Source organism: Telmatherina bonti, assembly GCF_933228915.1.
Source record: "Telmatherina bonti genome assembly, chromosome: 5".
NCBI lineage: Eukaryota > Metazoa > Chordata > Actinopteri > Atheriniformes > Telmatherinidae > Telmatherina > Telmatherina bonti.
The window spans coordinates 5,819,377-5,843,265 of NC_136623.1; the positions used below are offsets into that span (position 1 = coordinate 5,819,377).

At 46.0% G+C, this 23,889-nt stretch overlaps 1 protein-coding gene across 1 annotated transcript in view; it reads right to left on the reverse strand.

The window, feature by feature from the left end:
• The window catches only part of adam15 (ADAM metallopeptidase domain 15), a 56,259-nt gene extending 34,934 nt beyond the window's left edge, over positions 1 to 21,325 (reverse strand). The window contains 5 exon segments of the mRNA XM_079240686.1: positions 2,046 to 2,122; positions 2,205 to 2,283; positions 4,580 to 4,656; positions 17,821 to 17,912; positions 20,823 to 21,325. Of these exon segments, the coding sequence (XP_079096812.1) occupies positions 2,046 to 2,122; positions 2,205 to 2,283; positions 4,580 to 4,656; positions 17,821 to 17,912; positions 20,823 to 20,958 (461 nt within the window). The 5' untranslated portion in view covers positions 20,959 to 21,325.
• Between the last annotated feature and the right edge of the window lie 2,564 nt (positions 21,326 to 23,889).

Genomic DNA, 23,889 nt, shown 5'->3' on the forward strand with positions numbered 1-23,889 from the left:
TGGACCCGGTCCAGGTTTCCAGGTTCCAAACAGTCCTGCAGGCGCTGTAATCCGCACGGCGGCGCAGAGCGCCTGAAAAACCCAGAACTGGAGCCGCTCTCTTCACGAGGGCCGGTAATCCTCCTGCAGGTCAGAGGTGGCTTCGACTGATCGGATCAGTAGAACCTGCAGACGGTCCAGAACACAGACCTGAAAGTGGACTCTGGTTTTTGGTGTTACTTCTTCTTCTGTGGTGTAAATACAGGCAGGAAGTCCTGAGCTGAGCGGGCTGAGATTCAGCTCCGTCAGCAGATGTAGAACAGGAAACCAGAGCAGTGGCTTCCTGAGACGGTATGGTGAAAGTTACTAATGACCTTCTTATGGCCTCAGACAAAGGACTTGTGTCCGTACTTATCTTGCCTGATCTTAGTGCTGCATTTGATACAGTCGATCATAACATTCTGTTACACAGACTAGAACAGGTGGTTGGAATTACAGGTTCGGCCATTTTAATTATTATTCCGCCAAACTTTTCCGCGCTACTCCTCCTGCGCCGTTCAGATCACTTCAGCCGTTCACATCTCAAACCCTGCAGCTCCTTTAGGAGACGTGTGCTACGACTTTTGTTGTTTCAAATCTTTGTAGTTTTTGAGATATTTAGCATTTTGTAAAAAATAATTCAGCTTTGTGATTGGATGAAAGTCTTAAAAACCCACTGTGATTGGACGTTGCAGAAACTCAGCTCTGCGATTGGTCCATTTAGTGCACCGGTACACAGGTACACATACAAGGCACAGGTTCACATGCAGCATTTAACATAAAGCTCTGTTGTTGTTTGTCGGCTGATGCTTGTGTGACGGCGTGCAGTTCTGCAGGCTGCTCAGTGTGAACTGTTGGTCTCAGCTGCACACTTCAAGGAGCAAAGGAAGTTATTTGCAAATGTCTCAGTTAAATATGAAGGATTTGTTCCAACAATGCTCCCTGCTACATTTCAACACTTTGATGAATCTTAAACACATTAAAAACAGTTTTTCACATAAAGTCTGTCACATCTTTACTGGAGTTCAGTTCAACCTTGCACATGTTTTTGCAATCCCGCTGATTACACCCTGCTGGAAGGGAAAAAAAGGCGTTCCCATCCCAATTGGAAAACATTTCAACACTTTTTCCAAGGTGCAACTAAACTCAATCTGTTGGTTTCCTTATATAGGCTGTTATGAATTGGCCTTCATTATGTTTTCCCCTGTCTGTAAAGCGTCTTGAGATGGCATTGCCGTGATTTGACGCTATATAAATAAAGTTGAACTGAATTGAATGAAGAGTGGTAGCGGCGTAGTGAGTTAAGTCAGTGTGCTTCAATACAGAAGTTCATGTGTTCAATCCAGGGGCAATTAGAAAAAATGTTAGTTTTGCGTTTTTTTTCTTATATCTTACACCTATGCAATTTCATTTCAATCATTAAGCATAGTTCAAAAAATTATTATTTATAAATATAAATTCAGATTTTTTTTCTTATTATGTTAAATAATTTTTGTAAATTTAAGCTGATAAATTTATTATGTTTAATTAATAGCATTAAGAAATTGCACACATTTGATTGTTTACGTTTTTAAATAAAAATATTTGACATTTTTATTGTAAATAATATCTAAGTTTCAGACATATTTTGCATCATTTAAACACGTGAATCATTTTAAAATATTTTCGCACATTTTCATTTAATTTTTTATTAAATATTTCGGGGTTAGGGTTTCAAATGTATGAAAATATATTTTTATGCATAAATATAGATTAATAAATCTTAGTAAAAAACAAATGTTTTTATGTAAAGAATTTTTATACATTTTGCAAACTAACCTTGGTGAGAAACTCGTTTGCACAACCTTTATCTTTCGATCATGTGGAGCAAGTTTCTGGCTTCATGAACATGTAAACAAATAATTGTAAATAAATAATAAATAACTGAATAAAAAAATAATTGAACAAAAAAGATAAATAAGTCACTAAATAATAAACAAGCTGTAAATAAATGGTGTGACGGCTTGGGATCGGGGCGGTTTACTGACCGGAGTCCGGAGCAGGTGCTCAGAGCCACTCTGGACCGCGGGAATCCTCTCACGTTGCCATGGTAATAACAGTGAGTCTGCAGACCACACATGTACACCTGTCACAGCTGGAAAACAGCTGGAACGTTCTGGCAAGCCGCGGTGCGTTCACTGACTCACCACAGGGTTGGCCGTCACAGACACGCCGGTTCCGTTGGGGAGGTAGTAGAAGACGTTGGGCGGTTTGGGAAGCAGGTCGCTGCAGAGAGGAAGACATCATGGAAAAACATGGACGTCTCTAGAGCTGCAACTATCCAGTACTTTTGTAATCGGGTACTTCGAGTAATCAAGTGCTCTAACAATTTTTTTTTATTATTATAATTTGTAAAACAAAAACTAGAAACTTAACCAAAGTAAATCTATAAATGTATATCTGTGAAGCTGTTGCACGTGTTGTTACTCCCTAATGCAGGAAGAAAATGTTTTAAAATATGATACTTTTAGAATGTTTCAAAGTATCATATTTAAAATGTGCCGACGTGTTTGTGCTCAATGTGTGGAGAAACAATTCTCTACTGGTCCTAAATTTCTGCCTTTTAAAAGATTTAAGAGAAGAATTCCCGTAGAAAGAAAGAGTGACTTGTAAACATGTCCACAGTAAGAAGTAGCCGATGTCTTGGTGGACGACACGCCTGGTAAAAGTCTGTCTGTTTAATCCGGAATAAAAGTTTGCTGCAGGAACAGAGGCTGCCTAAAACATGCGTTTTGACTCTGCGTGTGTGCAGGAGAGACAGATGAGGGACGTACGGTGGCCCTGAAGTGTCACAGCACAACAAAAGCCACAACACGACACATTAAGCCACAACGGAAGTGATTTTTTCCCCTCAGGACCACCGTAATGGAACTGACATCATCTGAAGTGAGCAGCGACGTACGTAACATCACGGGCAGTCAGCTGGTTTCAGTCCTTACAGATGATAAACAGGAGATCATTTGAAAAAGTCCGAGAAGAAAAGAAAACACTGATGGTAAAAAATAAAAATAAAAAACGGATTAAAATAATGTCAGTATGCATTATAATTATTGTTTCAACTGTGTAAATCAGGAGTTATTGTATGTTTCTGTTTACATGGACCAAACCCACCGTCAGCCTGTTGCCTGATAAAGTCCCAGAAACGGAAAACTGGTTGTGGAAAAGACGGGGATGTAAAAAAACAAAACAAAAAACAAACCTTTGCTGATTTCAGGGTGACCAGAAGTACGTTTTTACCCGGATATGTCTTATTTTTGACAGCTTAAATAAGAGTTTGACTGGAACGTAAAAATCTACCGGTGTCTACGTCAGTCTCATCCGATGCAGAGTAAATACTGTGAGTGTTGATGACACTGCAGACTGAAATGGTCGAGACGGGTCAAAATAGATCAATAAATTGGAGACAGGAGCTTTAAATGGCGCAATGAAGACAGCGACAAACTATAGATGGCTTACGTTATTTTTAATAATTGTTTTATTGAATAGCAACACAGAAATAATAAAATGCAATACAGAGAAATAAAATATTTTCAGGGATTATCTTACAATAATGATAGGTAATAATTAATAAACATTTTAAATAATTTTATTCATTTTCATTTCTTTTAACCATCAGTGACTTTTTCAAATGATCTCCTGTTTATCATCTGTAAGGACTGAAACCAGCTGACTGCCCGTGATGTTACGTACGTCGCTGCTCACTTCAGATGATGTCAGTTCCATTACGGTGGTCCTGAGGGGGAAAAATCACTTCCGTTGTGGCTTAATGTGTCGTGTTGTGGCTTTTGTTGTGCTGTGACACTTCAGGGCCACCGTAGGGACGGATTACCAGACGGTTAACGTGCGTTAGCAGCCGACACCTCGCCATGCCTCATCACTGCTGACTGATATCACAGGTTAGAACTCTGTACATTTTACCAGCCGCTGCTGCTGCTGATATAAATCATGAAGCTGGATCTCCTCCGGAGCGGTGAAGTGGGGGGGGGGGGTTTCCTTCCAGCAGCAGCAGCATTAAGACCTGCTTTACAGCACACACACTGCACTACGTTTTCTGTCCTTTTCAGTGTGAAATGGTCCCACACTGCCACTTTTTGGTCTTTTCCTCCCCTCTTCTTCATTCTCTGCCATTAGAGACCAAAGCAAGCAGGATCTTCAGACAGAAAGCAAAGCGCTGCTGGTGGAAACGTCCGTCATCAGTCCGGCTGAAACAGTCAGACTGTACAGACACACCGTAGGCCACAGGCTCTGCTTTTATACATTTTATACATGTTTAGATGTTTTATATGTTTACAGTGATGTCGTCCTTCCGAACAGCGCAGTGCTCTGAGAACGCCGCCATGATGCAGAAATGAACATATATCTCCATGTGATGTTAATTAAATGACGCCTCGAGGCAGAAAATTTGCCTCGATCATTTTTTGTACTCGAGTTATTCGAGTTAACCGAGTAATCGTTGCAGCCCTAGACGTCTCGTTTGATTGGTTCAATCGCATGATGATGTCACAGCGTTAATCAGACTTACTGGTTCTTCTCCAGGTCCAGTAGGAAGAGTCTTCCTCCCAGTTCCAGTCCCGCCTGCAGCCTGTCCGGATGTTCGTCCTGCGACAGACGACGTTCACATGACAGGAGAATTCATTAAAAAGCTGAATGTTTTATAGATGATGTGAATCTTATCAAGAATATGAAACAGAAACGAATTACATCAAATGATTTACTTCAAAATTTTAAATATCTATGAGAAAATTTGATTTATAAAAAATGACATAAACATAACTTAATAATCAGTTTTGTGGTTAAAAACTTATCATAATAATAATGATAATAATAATAATGATGATAATAATAATAATAATAATAATAATAATAATCTAATATTGATAAAAATGGGAAAAAAAAGAAATTATTCAAAGTGAAGATGTTTAAAAAAGTCATTAAAAATAATATATTACAATGTGCCCCAACAAATAAATCATTTCTTTACTATTTACTTAAAATAATTATTTCAAATGACAAAGAAATTTAAAATTTTCTACAAAAATTAAAGAAATAAATAAATAAAAAGAAAAATAGAAAATGCAAATAAAAATCAAAAATAAATGAAGAAAGAAAATATTAAAACATTAAATAATTTTGTTTTATTATTTTGTTAAAAATTTGTCATATGTTTGAAAGTGTATAGAAAAAATATTTTTTTCAGTATATTAATTCTCCTTGTTAAATTATTGTACTTTTCCTTAAAAGCCTGTTTATTCCTATTTAATTATTCATTTAGGATATATTACTACATATTTTTTCTGTTGTTGCTTCTTATTTCTTGGATTAATTAGTTAAAATAAATATTTATTTCCCCCTGTAAATGTTGTGCACATCAGCCCAGCTTCTGACGGAGAATCCCGTTAAAACTCCATCTTTCCGGATCAATCTGTGGGCGGGGCTGAGTCCATCCAATCAGAGCATCTTCCTGCCCGCTAACGGAGTTAGCGTTTCTGTTCACGTTTCTCCTCTTTGTTTTCATGGAACTTAAGCTGACCGAAAAACAGAATATTGATCTGTGGTGTTTTTACATCACGCGTTTTCCATAAGTATTTCACACACATGTTCCAGAAATGGACCTACAACTGGTTCGTAGTGGTTCATAGTGGTTCGTAGTGGTTCATACTGGTTCGTAGTGGTTTGTACTGGTTCGTAGTGGTTCGTACTGGTTCGTAGTGGTTCATACTGGTTCGTAGTGGTTTGTAGTGGTTCATAGTGGTTCGTAGTGGTTCATAGTGGTTCGTAGTGGTTTGTAGTGGTTCATACTGGTTTGTAGTGGTTCATACAGGTTCGTAGTGGTTCATAGTGGTTCGTAGTGGTTTGTACTGGTTCGTAGTGGTTTGTAGTGGTTCGTACTGGTTCGTAGTGGTTCATACTGGTTCGTAGTGGTTTGTACTGGTTCGTAGTGGTTTGTAGTGGTTCATAGTGGTTCGTAGTGGTTCATAGTGGTTCATAGTGGTTTGTACTGGTTCGTAGTGGTTTGTAGTGGTTTGTAGTGGTTCATACTGGTTTGTAGTGGTTCATACAGGTTCGTAGTGGTTCATAGTGGTTCGTAGTGGTTTGTACTGGTTCGTAGTGGTTTGTAGTGGTTCATACTGGTTCGTAGTGGTTCATACAGGTTCTTAGTGGTTCATAGTGGTTCATAGTGGTTCGTAGTGGTTAGTACTGGTTCATACTAGTTCGTAGTGGTTTGTACTGGTTCGTAGTGTTTTGTACTGGTTAGTACTGGTTCGTAGTTGTTCGTAGTGGTTTGTACTGGTTAGTACTGGTTCGTAGTGGTTCATACTGGTTCGTACTGGTTTGTAGTGGTTCATACAGGTTCGTAGTGGTTCATAGTGGTTCGTACTGGTTTATACAGGTTTGTAGTGGTTCATACTGGTTCGTAGTGGTTTGTACTGGTTCATACTGGTTCGTAGTTGTTTGTACTGGTTCGTAGTTGTTTGCAGTGGTTAGTACTGGTTCGTAGTGGTTCGTACTGATTCGTACTGGTTCGTAGTGGTTTGCAGTGGTTAGTACTGCTTCGTAGTGGTTCGTATTGGTTTGTACTGATTCGTACTAGTTCGTAGTGGTTTGCAGTGGTTAGTACTGGTTCGTAGTGGTTCGTACTGGTTTGTAATGGTTCATACTGGTTCGTAGTGTTTTGTACTGGCTCGTAGTGGTTTGTAGTGGTTCGTAGTGGTTTGTTCTGGTTCGTATTGGTTCGAAGTTGTACGTACTGGTTCGAAGTTGTACGTACTGGTTTGGAGTGGTATGTACTGGTTCGTAGTGGTTCATACTGGTTCTTAGTGGTTCGTACTGGTTTTTACTGATTTGTAGTGGTTCGTAGCGTTTTGTACTGGTTCGTACTGGCTCGTAGTGGTTCGTACTGGTTCGTAGTGGTTTGCTCTGGTTCGTATTGGTTATAAGTGGTACTTACTGGTTTGGAGTGGTATGTACTGGTTCGTAGTGGTTCGTATTGTTTCGTAGTGGTTTGTGCTGGTTCGTAGTGGTTCATACTGGTTCTTAGTGGTTTGTACTGGTTCTTAGTGGTTTGTACTGGTTTGTACTGGTTATTACTGGTTCGTACTGGTTTTTACTGGTTTGTAGTGGTTCATACTGGTTCGTAGTGGTTCATAGTGGTTCGTAGTGGTTCATAGTGGTTCATAGTGGTTCGTACTGGTTCGTAGTGGTTCATAGTGGTTCGTAGGGGTTCATAGTGGTTCGTACTGGTTCGTAGTGGTTTGTACTGGTTCGAAGGGTGTGCAATAGTGTTCACCAGAAGGGAGGCAATGGAGGAACAAGATGTAACGTGACAGGATCAACGCCGTTTGGTTCGTTTAGAAATCAAAGCAGAACCAATCACAACCCTCCAGGGTCTCCTTGTCTGTTCCTGTCCCACATGTTCTGGTCTGCGTTCTGCTGCCCCCTGCTGGTCCTCCAGAGATAAAATCCACCAGAGCTGATATAACGTGGATGGTGCTTGGCGAGGACTGGCAGCCATGTTTCCAGCTTGGAAAAGCAGCTAATAAATCTCATCCATCATGATTATCTGAAGCAGGAGACGAACCAGACGTATCTGTTCCATCTGAATGTTTTGTTTCTGCGTTAAAATAAGTGTAGAAGAAGAAAACTCCAGCCAGTAAAATGATCAATAAGTGTGCCCCAACGCGGTTTATATGCCTGTAGCTGGTACTACATGGCTCCTCTGCTGCTGCACGCTGTCCTCCAGACCCGCAGACCACATCCGGACCCCCCACCGACAGGAGTCCTGGTCGGATCTCCTCGCTGAAAGTTTTACTGATCGTTCCTTTAAAAGCAGCAGAATTCCCCTCTGAGGGATGTTAGTTTTCTCCACCCTCTCCGTCCTGGGGTGGAGTCAGATCATTGTGAAGCAGGATGGGGGTGTGTGTTGGCTGAGTCATGTTCAGTCCAGCTGGGTGGGTGCGAGGAGGAGGAGGAGGAGGGGGAGGAAGAGGAAGAGTAGGAGGAGGAGGAGGAGGAGGAGGAGGAGGAGGAGGAGGAGGAGGAGGAAGAGTAGGAGGAGGAGGAGGGGGAGGACAGCAGCAGCCCGTTCAGTCGGATCATCTCAAGCGGTTTCTGGAAGTTTCATGTTACATTCTGTCGACATTTCCTGGACATCAGCGGCGAAACGTTTTTAGGGTTTGTGTGAAAAGTAAACGACCTGCAGCAGGAAGCGACCGCGGCGGTTCCGACCAAACTGCGAGACTTTCTGCTCATTTCATGCTGATGTGTTTTATTACACTAAGAAATAAACATCAGACCCATCAGACCCCTGGAGACACACGAGGAAAGCAAAGTGACTGGAGCTCAGAAAACCAGTAATCCCACGACAAGCAAACAGCAGGTCTTACTGGGTTAACTGGGAAACCTGAATGGGACAAATGTTTAACAGCGTTTCTGTGTAGACATACATGTTGCCATGGTTACAAACAGGTTCCCAAACGGGCCTTCCAGACCTCCAGGACGGACTCCCAGGGATCTGGAGCTGAGGTCCGGCGCTGGTCTGCTGGAGGTTCCAGGACTCAGACATTCGATTGAAGAAGCTGCGGTTCTGAACTAACGGAACCGACCCGAACCGATACGGATCCGCTCGGCTGCTGTCAGAGGGAAAGTCCGGACCAAAACCCTGGAGAGGTTCTGGACCTGGTTCAGGACCCGTTCTGGACCCAGTTCTGGACCCGGTTCTGGACTTTTAACAGAAGACATAAAGATTTCAAACCAGCAACTTTAGGAGCTTCTGAAACCAGAACCAGAACCCATCCACCATCACGCCATGGCATCCTCCTGCTTCACATTCTCTCTCTCTCTGGGCTGAGGCCATGTCTCTCGCCCAGATGCCAGATGATGTCACCGCTGTAGACGCTGTGGGCGGAGAGCTGTCAATCACACCAGAGGGGAGGAGGGGGAGGAGGGGGAGTGAGCCCAGCTAGCAGAGCGGAGGCGGTCCAGGTCTCTTAGTCTGGTTCCGTCTCATCAGGTCCATGAAACTGGACCTGGACCAGTTAAGACCAGTTCCTGACTCCGTCAGGAGTTCCGTCCACTTTCTCCTCCTAGACTCCCAGTTTCCTCCTCGCAGGGTGGAGCTGGGGGGGGGAGGGGTCGACAGGAAATGACCTCAGAGCTTCTGTCAGCTGGACAGGAAGTCCTCCTCCTCCTCCTCAGGAAGCTCCTGGTGACCTCTGAAAGGCTGCAGATCAGGAGGAAGCCGAGACGCCCGGCGGAGGAATGTAAAGAGGACTTCCTCCCAACGTTTCCAACGTTCCCGTCTGGCATCGGGATGAAAGAAGCCGCCGGGAAACATCTTCATCACTCGGACCGTCTCTGTGAAATCCTTCCAGTCCTACAACACGCGTGTTCCTTCTCCTTCCATGTCTCATGGGAGACTCATACCGTGAAGGACTGGGAACCAGTCCCGCAGGAGAACCAGTCCTACAGGAGAACCAGTTCTGTAGGAGAACCAGTCCTGCAGGAGAACCAGTCATACAGGAGAACCAGTTCTGTAGGAGAACCAGTCCTACAGGAGAACCAGTTCTACAGGAGAACCAGTTCTGTAGGAGAACCAGTCCTGCAGGAGAACCAGTCCTACAGGAGAACCAGTTCTACAGGAGAACCAGTTCTGTAGGAGAACCAGTCCTGCAGGAGAACCAGTCCTACAGGAGAACCAGTACTGGAGGAGAACCAGTCCTGCAGGAGAACCAGTCCTACAGGAGAACCAGTCCTGCAGGAGAACCAGTACTGGAGGAGAACCAGTCCTACAGGAGAACCAGTCCTACAGGAGAACCAGTACTGGAGGAGAACCAGTCCTGCAGGAGAACCAGTCCTGTAGGAGAACCAGTCCTGCAGGAGAACCAGTCCTACAGGAGAACCAGTCCTACAGGAGAACCAGTCCTACAGGAGAACCAGTACTGGAGGAGAACCAGTCCTGCAGGAGAACCAGTCCTGCAGGAGAACCAGTCCTACAGGAGAACCAGTCCTACAGGAGAACCAGTACTGGAGGAGAACCAGTCCTGCAGAAGAACCAGTCCTGTAGGAGAACCAGTCCTGCAGGAGAACCAGTCCTGCAGGAGAACCAGTCCTGTAGGAGAACCAGTCCTGCAGGAGAACCAGTCCTGCAGGAGAACCAGTCCTACAGGAGAACCAGTCCTGTAGGAGAACCAGTCCTACAGGAGAACCAGTCCTACAGGAGAACCAGTCCTGTAGGAGAACCAGTCCTGTAGGAGAACCAGTCCTGCAGGAGAACCAGTCCTGTAGGAGAACCAGTCCTGTAGGAGAACCAGTCCTACAGGAGAACCAGTCCTGTAGGAGAACCAGTCCTGCAGGAGAACCAGTCCTGTAGGAGAACCAGTCCTACAGGAGAACCAGTCCTGTAGGAGAACCAGTCCTGTAGAAGAACCAGTCCTACAGGAGAACCAGTTCTGTCGGAGAACCAGTCCTGCAGGAGAACCAGTCCTACAGGAGAACCAGTCCTGCAGGAGAACCAGTCCTGCAGGAGAACCAGTCCTACAGGAGAACCAGTCCTGCAGGAGAACCAGTCCTACAGGAGAACCAGTCCTGTAGGAGAACCAGTCCTGCAGGAGAACCAGTCCTGTAGGAGAACCAGTCCTGTAGGAGAACCAGTTCTGTAGGAGAACCAGTCCTGCAGGAGAACCAGTCCTGTAGGAGAACCAGTACAGGGGAACCAGTCCTGAAGGAGAACCAGTCCTACAGGAGAACCAGTACTGCAGGAGAACCAGTCCTGCAGGAGAACCAGTCCTACAGGAGAACCAGTCCTGCAGGAGAACCAGTCCTGCAGGAGAACCAGTCCTACAGGAGAACCAGTCCTGCAGGAGAACCAGTACTGGAGGAGAACCAGTCCTACAGGAGAACCAGTCCTGCAGGAGAACCAGTCCTGTAGGAGAACCAGTCCTGCAGGAGAACCAGTCCTGTAGGAGAACCAGTCCTGTAGGAGAACCAGTCCTGTAGGAGAACCAGTCCTACAGGAGAACCAGTTCTGTAGGAGAACCAGTCCTGTAGGAGAACCAGTCCTGCAGGAGAACCAGTCCTGTAGGAGAACCAGTCCTGTAGCAGAACCAGTCCTACAGGAGAACCAGTTCTGTAGGAGAACCAGTCCTACAGGAGAACCAGTCCTGCAGGAGAACCAGTCCTACAGGAGAACCAGTCCTACAGGAGAACCAGTACTGCAGGAGAACCAGTCCTGCAGGAGAACCAGTCCTGTAGGAGAACCAGTCCTACAGGAGAACCAGTCCTGTAGGAGAACCAGTCCTGTAGCAGAACCAGTCCTACAGGAGAACCAGTTCTGTAGGAGAACCAGTCCTGCAGGAGAACCAGTCCTACAGGAGAACCAGTCCTGTAGGAGAACCAGTCCTGCAGGAGAACCAGTCCTGTAGGAGAACCAGTACAGGAGAACCAGTCCTGCAGGAGAACCAGTCCTACAGGAGAACCAGTCCTGTAGGAGAACCAGTCCTGTAGGAGAACCAGTCCTACAGGAGAACCAGTCCTGTAGGAGAACCAGTCCTACAGGAGAACCAGTCCTGCAGGAGAACCAGTACAGGGGAACCAGTCCTGTAGGAGAACCAGTCCTGCAGGAGAACCAGTCCTGCAGGAGAACCAGTACAGGGGAACCAGTCCTGCAGGAGAACCAGTCCTGAAAGAAAACCAGTACTGCAGGAGAACCAGTACTGCAGGAGAACCAGTCCTGTAGGAGAACCAGTCCTGCAGGAGAACCAGTCCTGTAGGAGAACCAGTTCTGTAGGAGAACCAGTCCTGCAGGAGAACCAGTCCTTAGGAGAACCAGTACTGCAGGAGAACCAGTCCTGCAGGAGAACCAGTCCTTAGGAGAACCAGTCCTGTAGGAGAACCAGTCCTACAGGAGAACCAGTCCTGTAGGAGAACCAGTCCTGTAGCAGAACCAGTCCTACAGGAGAACCAGTTCTGTAGGAGAACCAGTCCTGCAGGAGAACCAGTCCTACAGGAGAACCAGTCCTGTAGGAGAACCAGTACAGGGGGACCAGTCCTACAGGAGAACCAGTTCTGTAGGAGAACCAGTCCTGCAGGAGAACCAGTCCTACAGGAGAACCAGTCCTGTAGGAGAACCAGTACAGGGGGACCAGTCCTGCAGGAGAACCAGTTCTGTAGGAGAACCAGTCCTACAGGAGAACCAGTCCTGTAGGAGAACCAGTCCTGTAGGAGAACCAGTCCTACAGGAGAACCAGTCCTGCAGGAGAACCAGTACAGGGGAACCAGTCCTGCAGGAGAACCAGTACAGGGGAACCAGTCCTGCAGGAGAACCAGTCCTGAAAGAGAACCAGTACTGCAGGAGAACCAGTACTGCAGGAGAACCAGTCCTGTAGGAGAACCAGTCCTGCAGGAGAACCAGTCCTGTAGGAGAACCAGTTCTGTAGGAGAACCAGTCCTGCAGGAGAACCAGTCCTTAGGAGAACCAGTACTGCAGGAGAACCAGTACTGCAGGAGAACCAGTCCTGTAGGAGATCCAGTCCTGCAGGAGAACCAGTCCTGTAGGAGAACCAGTTCTGTAGGAGAACCAGTCCTGCAGGAGAACCAGTCCTGTAGGAGAACCAGTACAGGGGAACCAGTCCTGCAGGAGAACCAGTCCTGCAGGAGAACCAGTTCTGCAGGAGAACCAGTCCTGCAGGAGAACCAGTCCTGTAGGAGAACCAGTACAGGGGAACCAGTCCTGAAGGAGAACCAGTCCTACAGGAGAACCAGTCCTACAGGAGAACCAGTACTGCAGGAGAACCAGTCCTGTAGGAGAACCAGTCCTACAGGAGAACCAGTCCTGCAGGAGAACCAGTCCTGTAGGAGAACCAGTCCTGCAGGAGAACCAGTCCTGTAGGAGAACCAGTACAGGGGAACCAGTCCTGAAGGAGAACCAGTCCTACAGGAGAACCAGTCCTACAGGAGAACCAGTCCTGTAGGAGAACCAGTACTGTAGGAGAACCAGTCCTGCAGGAGAACCAGTCCTGCAGGAGAACCAGTCCTACAGGAGAACCAGTTCTGTAGGAGAACCAGTCCTACAGGAGAACCAGTCCTGCAGGAGAACCAGTCCTACAGGAGAACCAGTACTGTAGGAGAACCAGTCCTGCAGGAGAACCAGTCCTGCAGGAGAACCAGTCCTGTAGGAGAACCAGTCCTGAAGGAGAACCAGTCCTACAGGAGAACCAGTCCTACAGGAGAACCAGTCCTGTAGGAGAACCAGTACTGTAGGAGAACCAGTCCTGCAGGAGAACCAGTCCTGCAGGAGAACCAGTCCTACAGGAGAACCAGTTCTGTAGGAGAACCAGTCCTACAGGAGAACCAGTTCTGTAGGAGAACCAGTCCTACAGGAGAACCAGTCCTGCAGGAGAACCAGTCCTACAGGAGAACCAGTTCTGTAGGAGAACCAGTCCTACAGGAGAACCAGTCCTGCAGGAGAACCAGTCCTACAGGAGAACCAGTACTGCAGGAGAACCAGTCCTGCAGGAGAACCAGTCCTGTAGGAGAACCAGTCCTGTAGGAGAACCAGTCCTACAGGAGAACCAGTCCTGTAGGAGAACCAGTCCTGTAGCAGAACCAGTCCTACAGGAGAACCAGTTCTGTAGGAGAACCAGTCCTGCAGGAGAACCAGTCCTACAGGAGAACCAGTCCTGTAGGAGAACCAGTACAGGGGGACCAGTCCTGCAGGAGAACCAGTTCTGTAGGAGAACCAGTCCTACAGGAGAACCAGTCCTGTAGGAGAACCAGTCCTGTAGGAGAACCAGTCCTACAGGAGAACCAGTTCTGTAGGAGAACCAGTCCTGCAGGAGAACCAGTTCTGTAGGAGAACCAGTCCTGCAGGAGAACCAGTACAGGGGAACCAGTCCTGTAGGAGAACCAGTCCTGCAGGAGAACCAGTCCTGCAGGAGAACCAGTACAGGGGAACCAGTCCTGCAGGAGAACCAGTCCTGAAATAGAACCAGTACTGCAGGAGAACCAGTCCTGTAGGAGAACCAGTCCTGTAGGAGAACCAGTCCTGCAGGAGAACCAGTCCTGTAGGAGAACCAGTTCTGTAGGAGAACCAGTCCTGCAGGAGAACCAGTCCTGTAGGAGAACCAGTACTGCAGGAGAACCAGTACTGCAGGAGAACCAGTCCTGTAGGAGAACCAGTCCTGCAGGAGAACCAGTCCTGTAGGAGAACCAGTTCTGTAGGAGAACCAGTCCTGCAGGAGAACCAGTCCTGTAGGAGAACCAGTACAGGGGAACCAGTCCTGCAGGAGAACCAGTTCTGTAGGAGAACCAGTCCTGCAGGAGAACCAGTCCTGTAGGAGAACCAGTACAGGGGAACCAGTCCTGAAGGAGAACCAGTCCTGCAGGAGAACCAGTCCTACAGGAGAACCAGTACTGCAGGAGAACCAGTCCTGCAGGAGAACCAGTCCTACAGGAGAACCAGTACTGCAGGAGAACCAGTCCTGCAGGAGAACCAGTCCTACAGGAGAACCAGTTCTGTAGGAGAACCAGTCCTACAGGAGAACCAGTCCTGCAGGAGAACCAGTCCTACAGGAGAACCAGTCCTGTAGGAGAACCAGTCCTGCAGGAGAACCAGTCCTGTAGGAGAACCAGTACAGGGGAACCAGTCCTGAAGGAGAACCAGTCCTACAGGAGAACCAGTCCTACAGGAGAACCAGTCCTGTAGGAGAACCAGTACTGTAGGAGAACCAGTCCTGCAGGAGAACCAGTCCTGCAGGAGAACCAGTCCTACAGGAGAACCAGTTCTGTAGGAGAACCAGTCCTACAGGAGAACCAGTCCTGCAGGAGAACCAGTCCTACAGGAGAACCAGTACTGTAGGAGAACCAGTCCTGCAGGAGAACCAGTCCTGCAGGAGAACCAGTCCTGTAGGAGAACCAGTCCTGAAGGAGAACCAGTCCTACAGGAGAACCAGTCCTACAGGAGAACCAGTCCTGTAGGAGAACCAGTACTGTAGGAGAACCAGTCCTGCAGGAGAACCAGTCCTGCAGGAGAACCAGTCCTACAGGAGAACCAGTTCTGTAGGAGAACCAGTCCTACAGGAGAACCAGTTCTGTAGGAGAACCAGTCCTACAGGAGAACCAGTCCTGCAGGAGAACCAGTCCTACAGGAGAACCAGTCCTGCAGGAGAACCAGTCCTACAGGAGAACCAGTACTGCAGGAGAACCAGTCCTGTAGGAGAACCAGTCCTGTAGGAGAACCAGTCCTACAGGAGAACCAGTCCTGTAGGAGAACCAGTCCTGTAGGAGAACCAGTCCTGTAGCAGAACCAGTCCTACAGGAGAACCAGTCCTGCAGGAGAACCAGTCCTACAGGAGAACCAGTCCTGTAGGAGAACCAGTACAGGGGGACCAGTCCTGCAGGAGAACCAGTTCTGTAGGAGAACCAGTCCTACAGGAGAACCAGTCCTGTAGGAGAACCAGTCCTGTAGGAGAACCAGTCCTACAGGAGAACCAGTTCTGTAGGAGAACCAGTCCTGCAGGAGAACCAGTTCTGTAGGAGAACCAGTCCTGCAGGAGAACCAGTACAGGGGAACCAGTCCTGTAGGAGAACCAGTCCTGCAGGAGAACCAGTCCTGCAGGAGAACCAGTACAGGGGAACCAGTCCTGCAGGAGAACCAGTCCTGAAATAGAACCAGTACTGCAGGAGAACCAGTCCTGTAGGAGAACCAGTCCTGTAGGAGAACCAGTCCTGCAGGAGAACCAGTCCTACAGGAGAACCAGTTCTGTAGGAGAACCAGTCCTGCAGGAGAACCAGTCCTGTAGGAGAACCAGTACTGCAGGAGAACCAGTACTGCAGGAGAACCAGTCCTGTAGGAGAACCAGTCCTGCAGGAGAACCAGTCCTGTAGGAGAACCAGTTCTGTAGGAGAACCAGTCCTGCAGGAGAACCAGTCCTGTAGGAGAACCAGTACAGGGGAACCAGTCCTGCAGGAGAACCAGTTCTGTAGGAGAACCAGTCCTGCAGGAGAACCAGTCCTGTAGGAGAACCAGTACAGGGGAACCAGTCCTGAAGGAGAACCAGTCCTGCAGGAGAACCAGTCCTACAGGAGAACCAGTACTGCAGGAGAACCAGTCCTGCAGGAGAACCAGTCCTACAGGAGAACCAGTACTGCAGGAGAACCAGTCCTGCAGGAGAACCAGTCCTACAGGAGAACCAGTACTGCAGGAGAACCAGTCCTGCAGGAGAACCAGTCCTACAGGAGAACCAGTCCTGCAGGAGAACCAGTCCTGTAGGAGAACCAGTCCTGCAGGAGAACCAGTCCTGTAGGAGAACCAGTACAGGGGAACCAGTCCTGAAGGAGAACCAGTCCTACAGGAGAACCAGTCCTACAGGAGAACCAGTCCTGTAGGAGAACCAGTCCTGCAGGAGAACCAGTCCTGTAGGAGAACCAGTGCTGTAGGAGAACCAGTCCTGCAGGAGAACCAGTCCTGCAGGAGAACCAGTCCTGCAGGAGAACCAGCCCTACAGGAGAACCAGTTCTGTAGGAGAACCAGTCCTACAGGAGAACCAGTCCTGCAGGAGAACCAGTCCTACAGGAGAACCAGTACTGTAGGAGAACCAGTCCTGCAGGAGAACCAGTCCTGCAGGAGAACCAGTACTGTAGGAGAACCAGTCCTGCAGGAGAACCAGTCCTACAGGAGAACCAGTACTGTAGGAGAACCAGTCCTACAGGAGAACCAGTCCTACAGGACAACCAGTTCTGTAGGAGAACCAGTCCTACAGGAGAACCAGTCCTACAGGAGAACCAGTCCTACAGGACAACCAGTTCTGTAGGAGAACCAGTCCTACAGGAGAACCAGTCCTGCAGGAGAACCAGTCCTACAGGAGAACCAGTCCTACAGGAGAACCAGTCCTACAGGAGAACCAGTCCTACAGGAGAACCAGTCCTGTAGCAGAACCAGTCCTACAGGAGAACCAGTCCTACAGGAGAACCAGTCCTACAGGACAACCAGTTCTGTAGGAGAACCAGTCCTACAGGAGAACCAGTCCTGTGGGAGAACCAGTCCTACAGGAGAACCAGTCCTACAGGAGAACCAGTCCTACAGGACAACCAGTCCTACAGGAGAACCAGTCCTGTGGGAGAACCAGTCCTGTGGGAGAACCAGTCCTACAGGAGAACCAGTCCTACAGGAGAACCAGTCCTGTAGCAGAACCAGTCCTGCAGGAGAACCAGTCCTACAGGAGAACCAGTCCTACAGGAGAACCAGTCCTACAGGAGAACCAGTTCTGTAGGAGAACTGATTTCCTGACCGTGTTCAAGTTTTTCTAGCATCCATCCCATAATACTTCCAGCAGAGTTGAGGATCGATCCAGGCCCAGGTCCAACGCTACGCCTCGCCCAGACTGGCAGGCAGCCCTGCGTGTCAGCATCGACACGTACCGCCATCATGTAACCATGGCAACAGGCGGGGACTTTTGTTTTCTCACATGTGGAAAGGAAGTTTGGGTGTGTGCGTGTCCCACCCATCCCAAACATCCAGTTTCTACAGCTGGAAACCAGACTGAGCTCAGAGCCAACAGAGTCAGAACCCAGTACCAACTGGTTACAGACCAGTATGGTGTCAGGGAAATCTAAGAGACAGCACCAGTATCAGTTCAGGTTCAGAATGAGACCGGTAGTCCACAGCAGGCCAGTAAAACACCACCATGAACAGTTGCTTCACTAACAACCACAACTAGTTAAAAACCAGCAGAACCAGTAAGAAACCAGTGCTCTGGTTCCTCACACCTGTAAAGTTTCAGCGGGGCTCCGTCTCTGCCCGTCCACCAGGATGAAGGGACGAGTCTTCCCCAGGAAGGACCGTCTCCGTCCGTCCATACCTGAAGACACACAGACAGCGAGATACAGCTTCTTACTGGGAGAACGGGGAATACTGGGTTTTATTGGATACCGGGAGTCCTCAGAAGCTCTCTGGACTTTCTGATGTTCAGACTGACAGAAGCAGCGCAAGACATAAAAGTGGACATGGACCAGTTAGCTGTCCAGCTAAATGTCAACAGTAAACAAATTAAATTAAATTAAATTAAATTAAATTAAATTAAATTAAATTAAATTAAATTAAAAACATAACAAGGCTAAATAATACCAATAAAATTAAAACAAAACAAGGTAAAATAAAAAAAAAAACCAGAAAACTAAAGCCAGAACAAAACCAAAAACAAAAAATAAAATAAGAAATAAAAACAAAACAAAAGAACTATGAGCAAAACAGAATAAAAATAAAAAAAATAAAAAATAAAAATAAAATAATAAATAAAAAAAACAATTAAATTCAATAAAAGTTTCTCTTTGGTTTTAAACGTTTATCACACTAAAGGTCCATTTCTGCTTCTTTACGTACGTAAATGTGGACGTCCGTTTCAAATGTTGTCGCTGTGTCGCCGTCCTCATGTTACGTTGCCATGGTTTCTAAATCCATTCATCGGCAGTAATTCCCAGGCAACAGAACGCACCCGAACACAAACCGCGCCTTCAGTGAGATGCAACAGTTTCCTTCGACGGCCACATCGGTTGGCAGCGAAGCTTCGTGGGTTTTCCATGTGTACGCATGAAGATTCAAAGGACTCGTTAGCATAGACTGTATAAGAAAAATGGACGGAGTGGAGTGAAAAGTGAAGCCTATGCAGAAGTGCATAAAACTGCAGTTCCCTCTTCATCCACTAGGGGCTGCAAAACAGCGTGAATCCCCATAGACTCCCATGTTAAAAAGACCAACTTCACAGCAGAAATAAACATGTTTACAGCAGAAATATACATGTTTACAGCAGGAATAAACATGTTTACAGCAGGAAGAAACATGTTTACAGCAGAAATAAACATGTTTACAGCAGAAATAAACATGTTTACAGCAGGAATAAACATGTTTACAGCAGAAATATACATGTTTACAGCAGGAATAAACATGTTTACAGCAGAAATAAACATGTTTACAGCAGAAATATACATGTTTACAGCAGAAATAAACATGTTTACAGCAGGAATAAACATGTTTACAGCAGAAATAAACATGTTTACAGCAGAAATATACATGTTTACAGCAGAAATAAACATGTTTACAGCAGGAATAAACATGTTTACAGCAGGAATAAACATGTTTACAGCAGAAATAAACATGTTTACAGCAGGAATAAACATGTTTACAGCAGAAATAAACATGTTTACAGCAGGAATAAACATGTTTACAGCCTGGTACAAAACATTTTAGGTTTAATAGGTCAGGTTTACCTTCATGACAACTGTGGGGGAGTGGATTTTTTTCTAACTCGCCCGTTTAAAAGTAATTTAATCTCTAAGTTCGGCATATTTAGGGGCGTGTCCGTTTGATTGACAGGCACCTGATATGCCGCTTCAAGTTTGAAGAACGTAGAACAACCGCGGTTTTTAGCCGGTTAACAACATGACTTAGCTTTAGCCTACTTATCTCCGTTAGCTGGTTAGCTCCTGTTATCTCCGGGTTAGCTCGGTTAGCTCTTAGCTACAGAAAGCTCGGAGTTCGCTGGATGTCAATCATCCACCATGACGCTCACAGCCCCCCTCTCAGCTCCACCTCTTTGCCCATATTTGTATTTTCCGGGTGAGACGACACGCATGCCCCTGCCAAGATGGTGATGGTAGGAACCGCCCACCGAGCTTCAATTCAGCTCTTCAGAAACCTACGGGTGGCGTCATGGAGGCTCCGCCCATCTTTTATATTTAGTCCTTGTTTTCTACCAAACTCTTCCTCGGTTGCTTTTTATTTGACGGTTTCTGCGTCAGCTGCTTACTGTTCCTCCTCTTCTTCTCTGGTTGTATATAAGCTGTACAACGCTACACTGCCCCCAGTGGCCTCCACTGGTATCGCTTCGTTATGTGACGGCTAGCTAAGCTCTTTGGAAACGAGCCAAACCGTACGTAACTGAGGCGGGAGACGGACAAAGCGGCATATCTGTCTTCTGTGTTCAGCAGAAACAGACCTTCGCACTGGAAGTTGATGGTTTTGTAAAAAAGTTTAAGTGTTCTGGCAGAAACATGCGCAGTGCTACCAGAGGTCGCCTGCTGGGCACTAAACTTTCACAAAAACTGGCTTCAATTTCAGCTTAATACATGTTTCTGATTAAAAATGCACAAGACAAAAAATAATTTAGATGCAACAAGCCAAACTTGTAAAATACGAGTCTTGATTTTAATTTATATCTATATAATCTAAAAAAAATAAACATAGAAAACTAATACATGGGGATAAACATGTTTTCCTTCAGTCTGATTTGGTTTTTAATTAGTTTTTGGCCACGGAGAACATTTTTAATCAGGATTAATCACATTGTTTCACATAAAATTCACTGATTCAAAACAGGTTTATAAAAACTTCACTAATAAAAGCACCTCTAGATAACTTTGGGATTAAATTAAAGCAAATAATTCAGTTTCCCTTTAATTCAACTGAAAATATTTCTACTACATCTCAAACATTAATGTCCTACAAACAACATAAATATGACAGGAAGGATGAAGATTTCAGGCTTCAGGTGAGTTTACCTGCTGCAGACTGAAAACTGAATCATGATCTACTGAGAGGAAAATAAAGATAAAAACCTCCAACACGTTAATAAAGTTATTTATATGTAATCACAATCATTTAGTGGCTTTATAAACTAACTTTATGTCTGAACATGAACTGTTTCCTCACAACGGGATGGATTTCCGTCATAATGACCAGATAACGGTGTTAAAAGTCTGGTTCGGTACGTTACCTGTCCCGGTGAGACTCTCCTGTCCGTCCGGAACCAGAACTCCGTCCCGCGGTGCGTTCAGGGACCGGCCCGCCGTGAAGGCAGCGCGGCTGAGCAGCAGCAGCAGCAGCACCGGGAGTCCGGCGGCGCCTCTCATCCTCTCTGCGTCAGCGGCGACCGGCAACCGGTTGCTGCGGTGTGGCGTCCCGCTCCGGTTACCTTGCGGTGCCGGAGCCCCGCGGCAGCCTCCACCGGAACTCCATGGCGCCGCTTCTCCCGGCAAAGACCCGCAGATTCACCGCAGCGTATCAGGACTGTGCGGGGACCACAGGCGGGGGAGTGACCGGTGCCGTGCCGGACCACAGGCGGGGTTGTGACCGGTAATCGCTGCTATTAATGCCGCGGGCAACCCGCCCGGTGACGTGATCCACGTGGAAAACCGCTCCGGTCACGGAAAGCTGCCGCTGGAACCGGGTCAGTCCAGTCCGTCCGGACCACGGTGTGTCCGCTGTAAGGACACCGAAAGCGGCTTGTCAGATGGAGGGAGAGGGGGGACCGGACCACCCGTGTTTATACCGGGAGCTGACGGCTACGTCATCCCGGTAGGTCAAGCTAACGGAAACAAGGAGGTGGAAACCGGAAGACCTACAACTCTGCCTTCAAAATAAAGTTGGTCTAAAAAGTTAAAAATATTTTGATTCTGTTAATGAAATAAATTATTATGAATGTACAGTCTATAATATGTGTATATTGCGTATTTAATACACACACACACACACACACACACACACACATATATATATGTGTGTGTGTGTGTGTGTGTGTGTGTATACAAGTCTTAAAACTCACTTTTATATATATGTGTGTGTGTGTGTGTGTGTGTGTGTGTGTGTGTGTATACAAGTCTTAAAACTCACTTTTACTCACTGACCTCTACCCAACCTGAGACTTGATGTTATGTGGTTTTTAATTTATTTTATTTAGTTTTTAATTTTTGACCTCATTACTTTTATTATATTTTATACATTTTAAAATTGTTTCATGGGGCTCAAACGGTGGCTTTTCTGTGTGGATTTTTCATGTTCTCCTCATGTATGCGTGGTACTCTGACTTCCTCCCACCGTCCAAAGACATGAATGTTAGGTTCATTGGTTCCTCTAAATTGTCCCTTGGAGTAAGAGTGGTTGTTTGTCTCTCTATGTGGCTCTGCGATGAGCTGGCGACCTGTCGAGGTGTACCTGCATCCCGCCCAAAGACTGCTGGGATAGGCTCCATCTCCATCCATCTCGTGACCCTTCATCGGACAAAGCAGTTTGGATAATAAATAAATGAATGAATGATGTTTCATGTTTTTGTCATGTTGATGCTTTTATTTTACTCGTGTGATATTCAGAACCTGGTTCAGATAACACTTGAGATAAAGTGGTTTAGAAATAAATGATCTGTCAATTCAGCTTCTTCCTATTTTTTATTTTCAAGAGGATTCACCAGCATTTATGACACATTGAAATAAAACTAGATTAAATTATATTAAGCAGGCTGCATGAAAAATGTGTAAAATAAAACACACATACATCAGGCTTTTATTGTGAAAGAAACCACCGGATGTAGTATGTATTTATGTGGCTCCTCTCAGAGGTTTTTGTGCTGGTCTTCCACACATCAGAATACAGCTTCGGATGTGGATCCTCTGCAGAACTTTGACCTGGACGTTCAACTAAAACTTAGCGTGAGCCTGAAATGAAAACATGTCGTAATACTGTCACCATGGAAACTGATTTACGTTTCCATCAGATGATAAAAAACCAGGAACAGGATGTTGGAGGGTATTTCCTCAGAGGATTTAACCTCTTCCTGTCTGTCTGAGCTGCATCAGGAATGTCTGTTTTATTCTTCTTCTTCTTCTATGGTTTATTCTACAAACACTGATCTGATTGGTGTGATTAATAATCAAAGCAGGATGAGTGATCAATACTCTGCTGTCTGCCTGAGAAAACATTGGGTTTGGTACTTATTAAAATGTAATGACACCATTGTGCTGATGCATGACAACTGTTTTCACCTCTGACAGATTTCCATGGTAAACAGGCCATGTGACCACAACAGCCAATCAGATTCCATGATGATGACAGTATGCTGGCCTTCTATTGGTTCGACCCTCAAGCATCAGAATGAAAGAAATGTTGTTCATTTATTATAAAATAATTTTCATTACTTTTATTATTTAAAAAGAGATTTTACAACCAGACGTTTTTAGAAATAACACACAGATCAGTAGTAATCTGAAACACACACACACACACACACACACACTGTTTCCATGTTTCCACACGTCTTCCTGCTGTCCTCACTGCAGCACCTCCACCTCAGCTGCATCTCAAACGTCTTCCTGGCTTTATTCCAGCCATAGAGGATCATTATTTTCCTGCTTTTCTCATCACTTGTTGATCTTTGGCTGCTCCTGATTGGACGTTACCGTCAGTTTAAGCTCTCTAATTGGTGGAAAGTCTGACAGGAAGTGTCTTCATCATCATGTCCAGGTGAAAATAGAGGTCTCTTAGCAACATGGTAGTGATGGTGATGAAGATGTGATAAATAATGGTGGATTTACCATCTAGAGTCTCTGAATAAACACTACATGTTGTGTCTGGATTGTAAACCTCCTGGACGGATAGAAACGCTGGAAAACCTCCGTAGACCAGCTGGAGGGTCACATGACCATCCCAGTTACACACTGCTGGTCCTGATGGGGGGAGAGAAACGTCTCTGCTGGAGTTTTAAGGTTCAGGATCAGAGTTTGTACTTGTATCAATATCATTATTCTTGTTTGTATCAGTATCGTTACATCAGTGTTGGTATTGTAACGGTATCAGTGTGTGTAATATATTATTGTATCAGTATCAGCATCACTGTTTTAGTATCATTATAAGTATCAGTGTTAGTATCTGTATCAGTATGAATTGTGATGTAAATGATAAATAAACTAACAGTATCTCAAAGTAAAAATGTTGCTAACTGGAGCTCCAACCTCTGAGCTTTTCAGCTGAGAGGACTAATAATGTTGTTTTTAATGGGAAACATGGAGGAT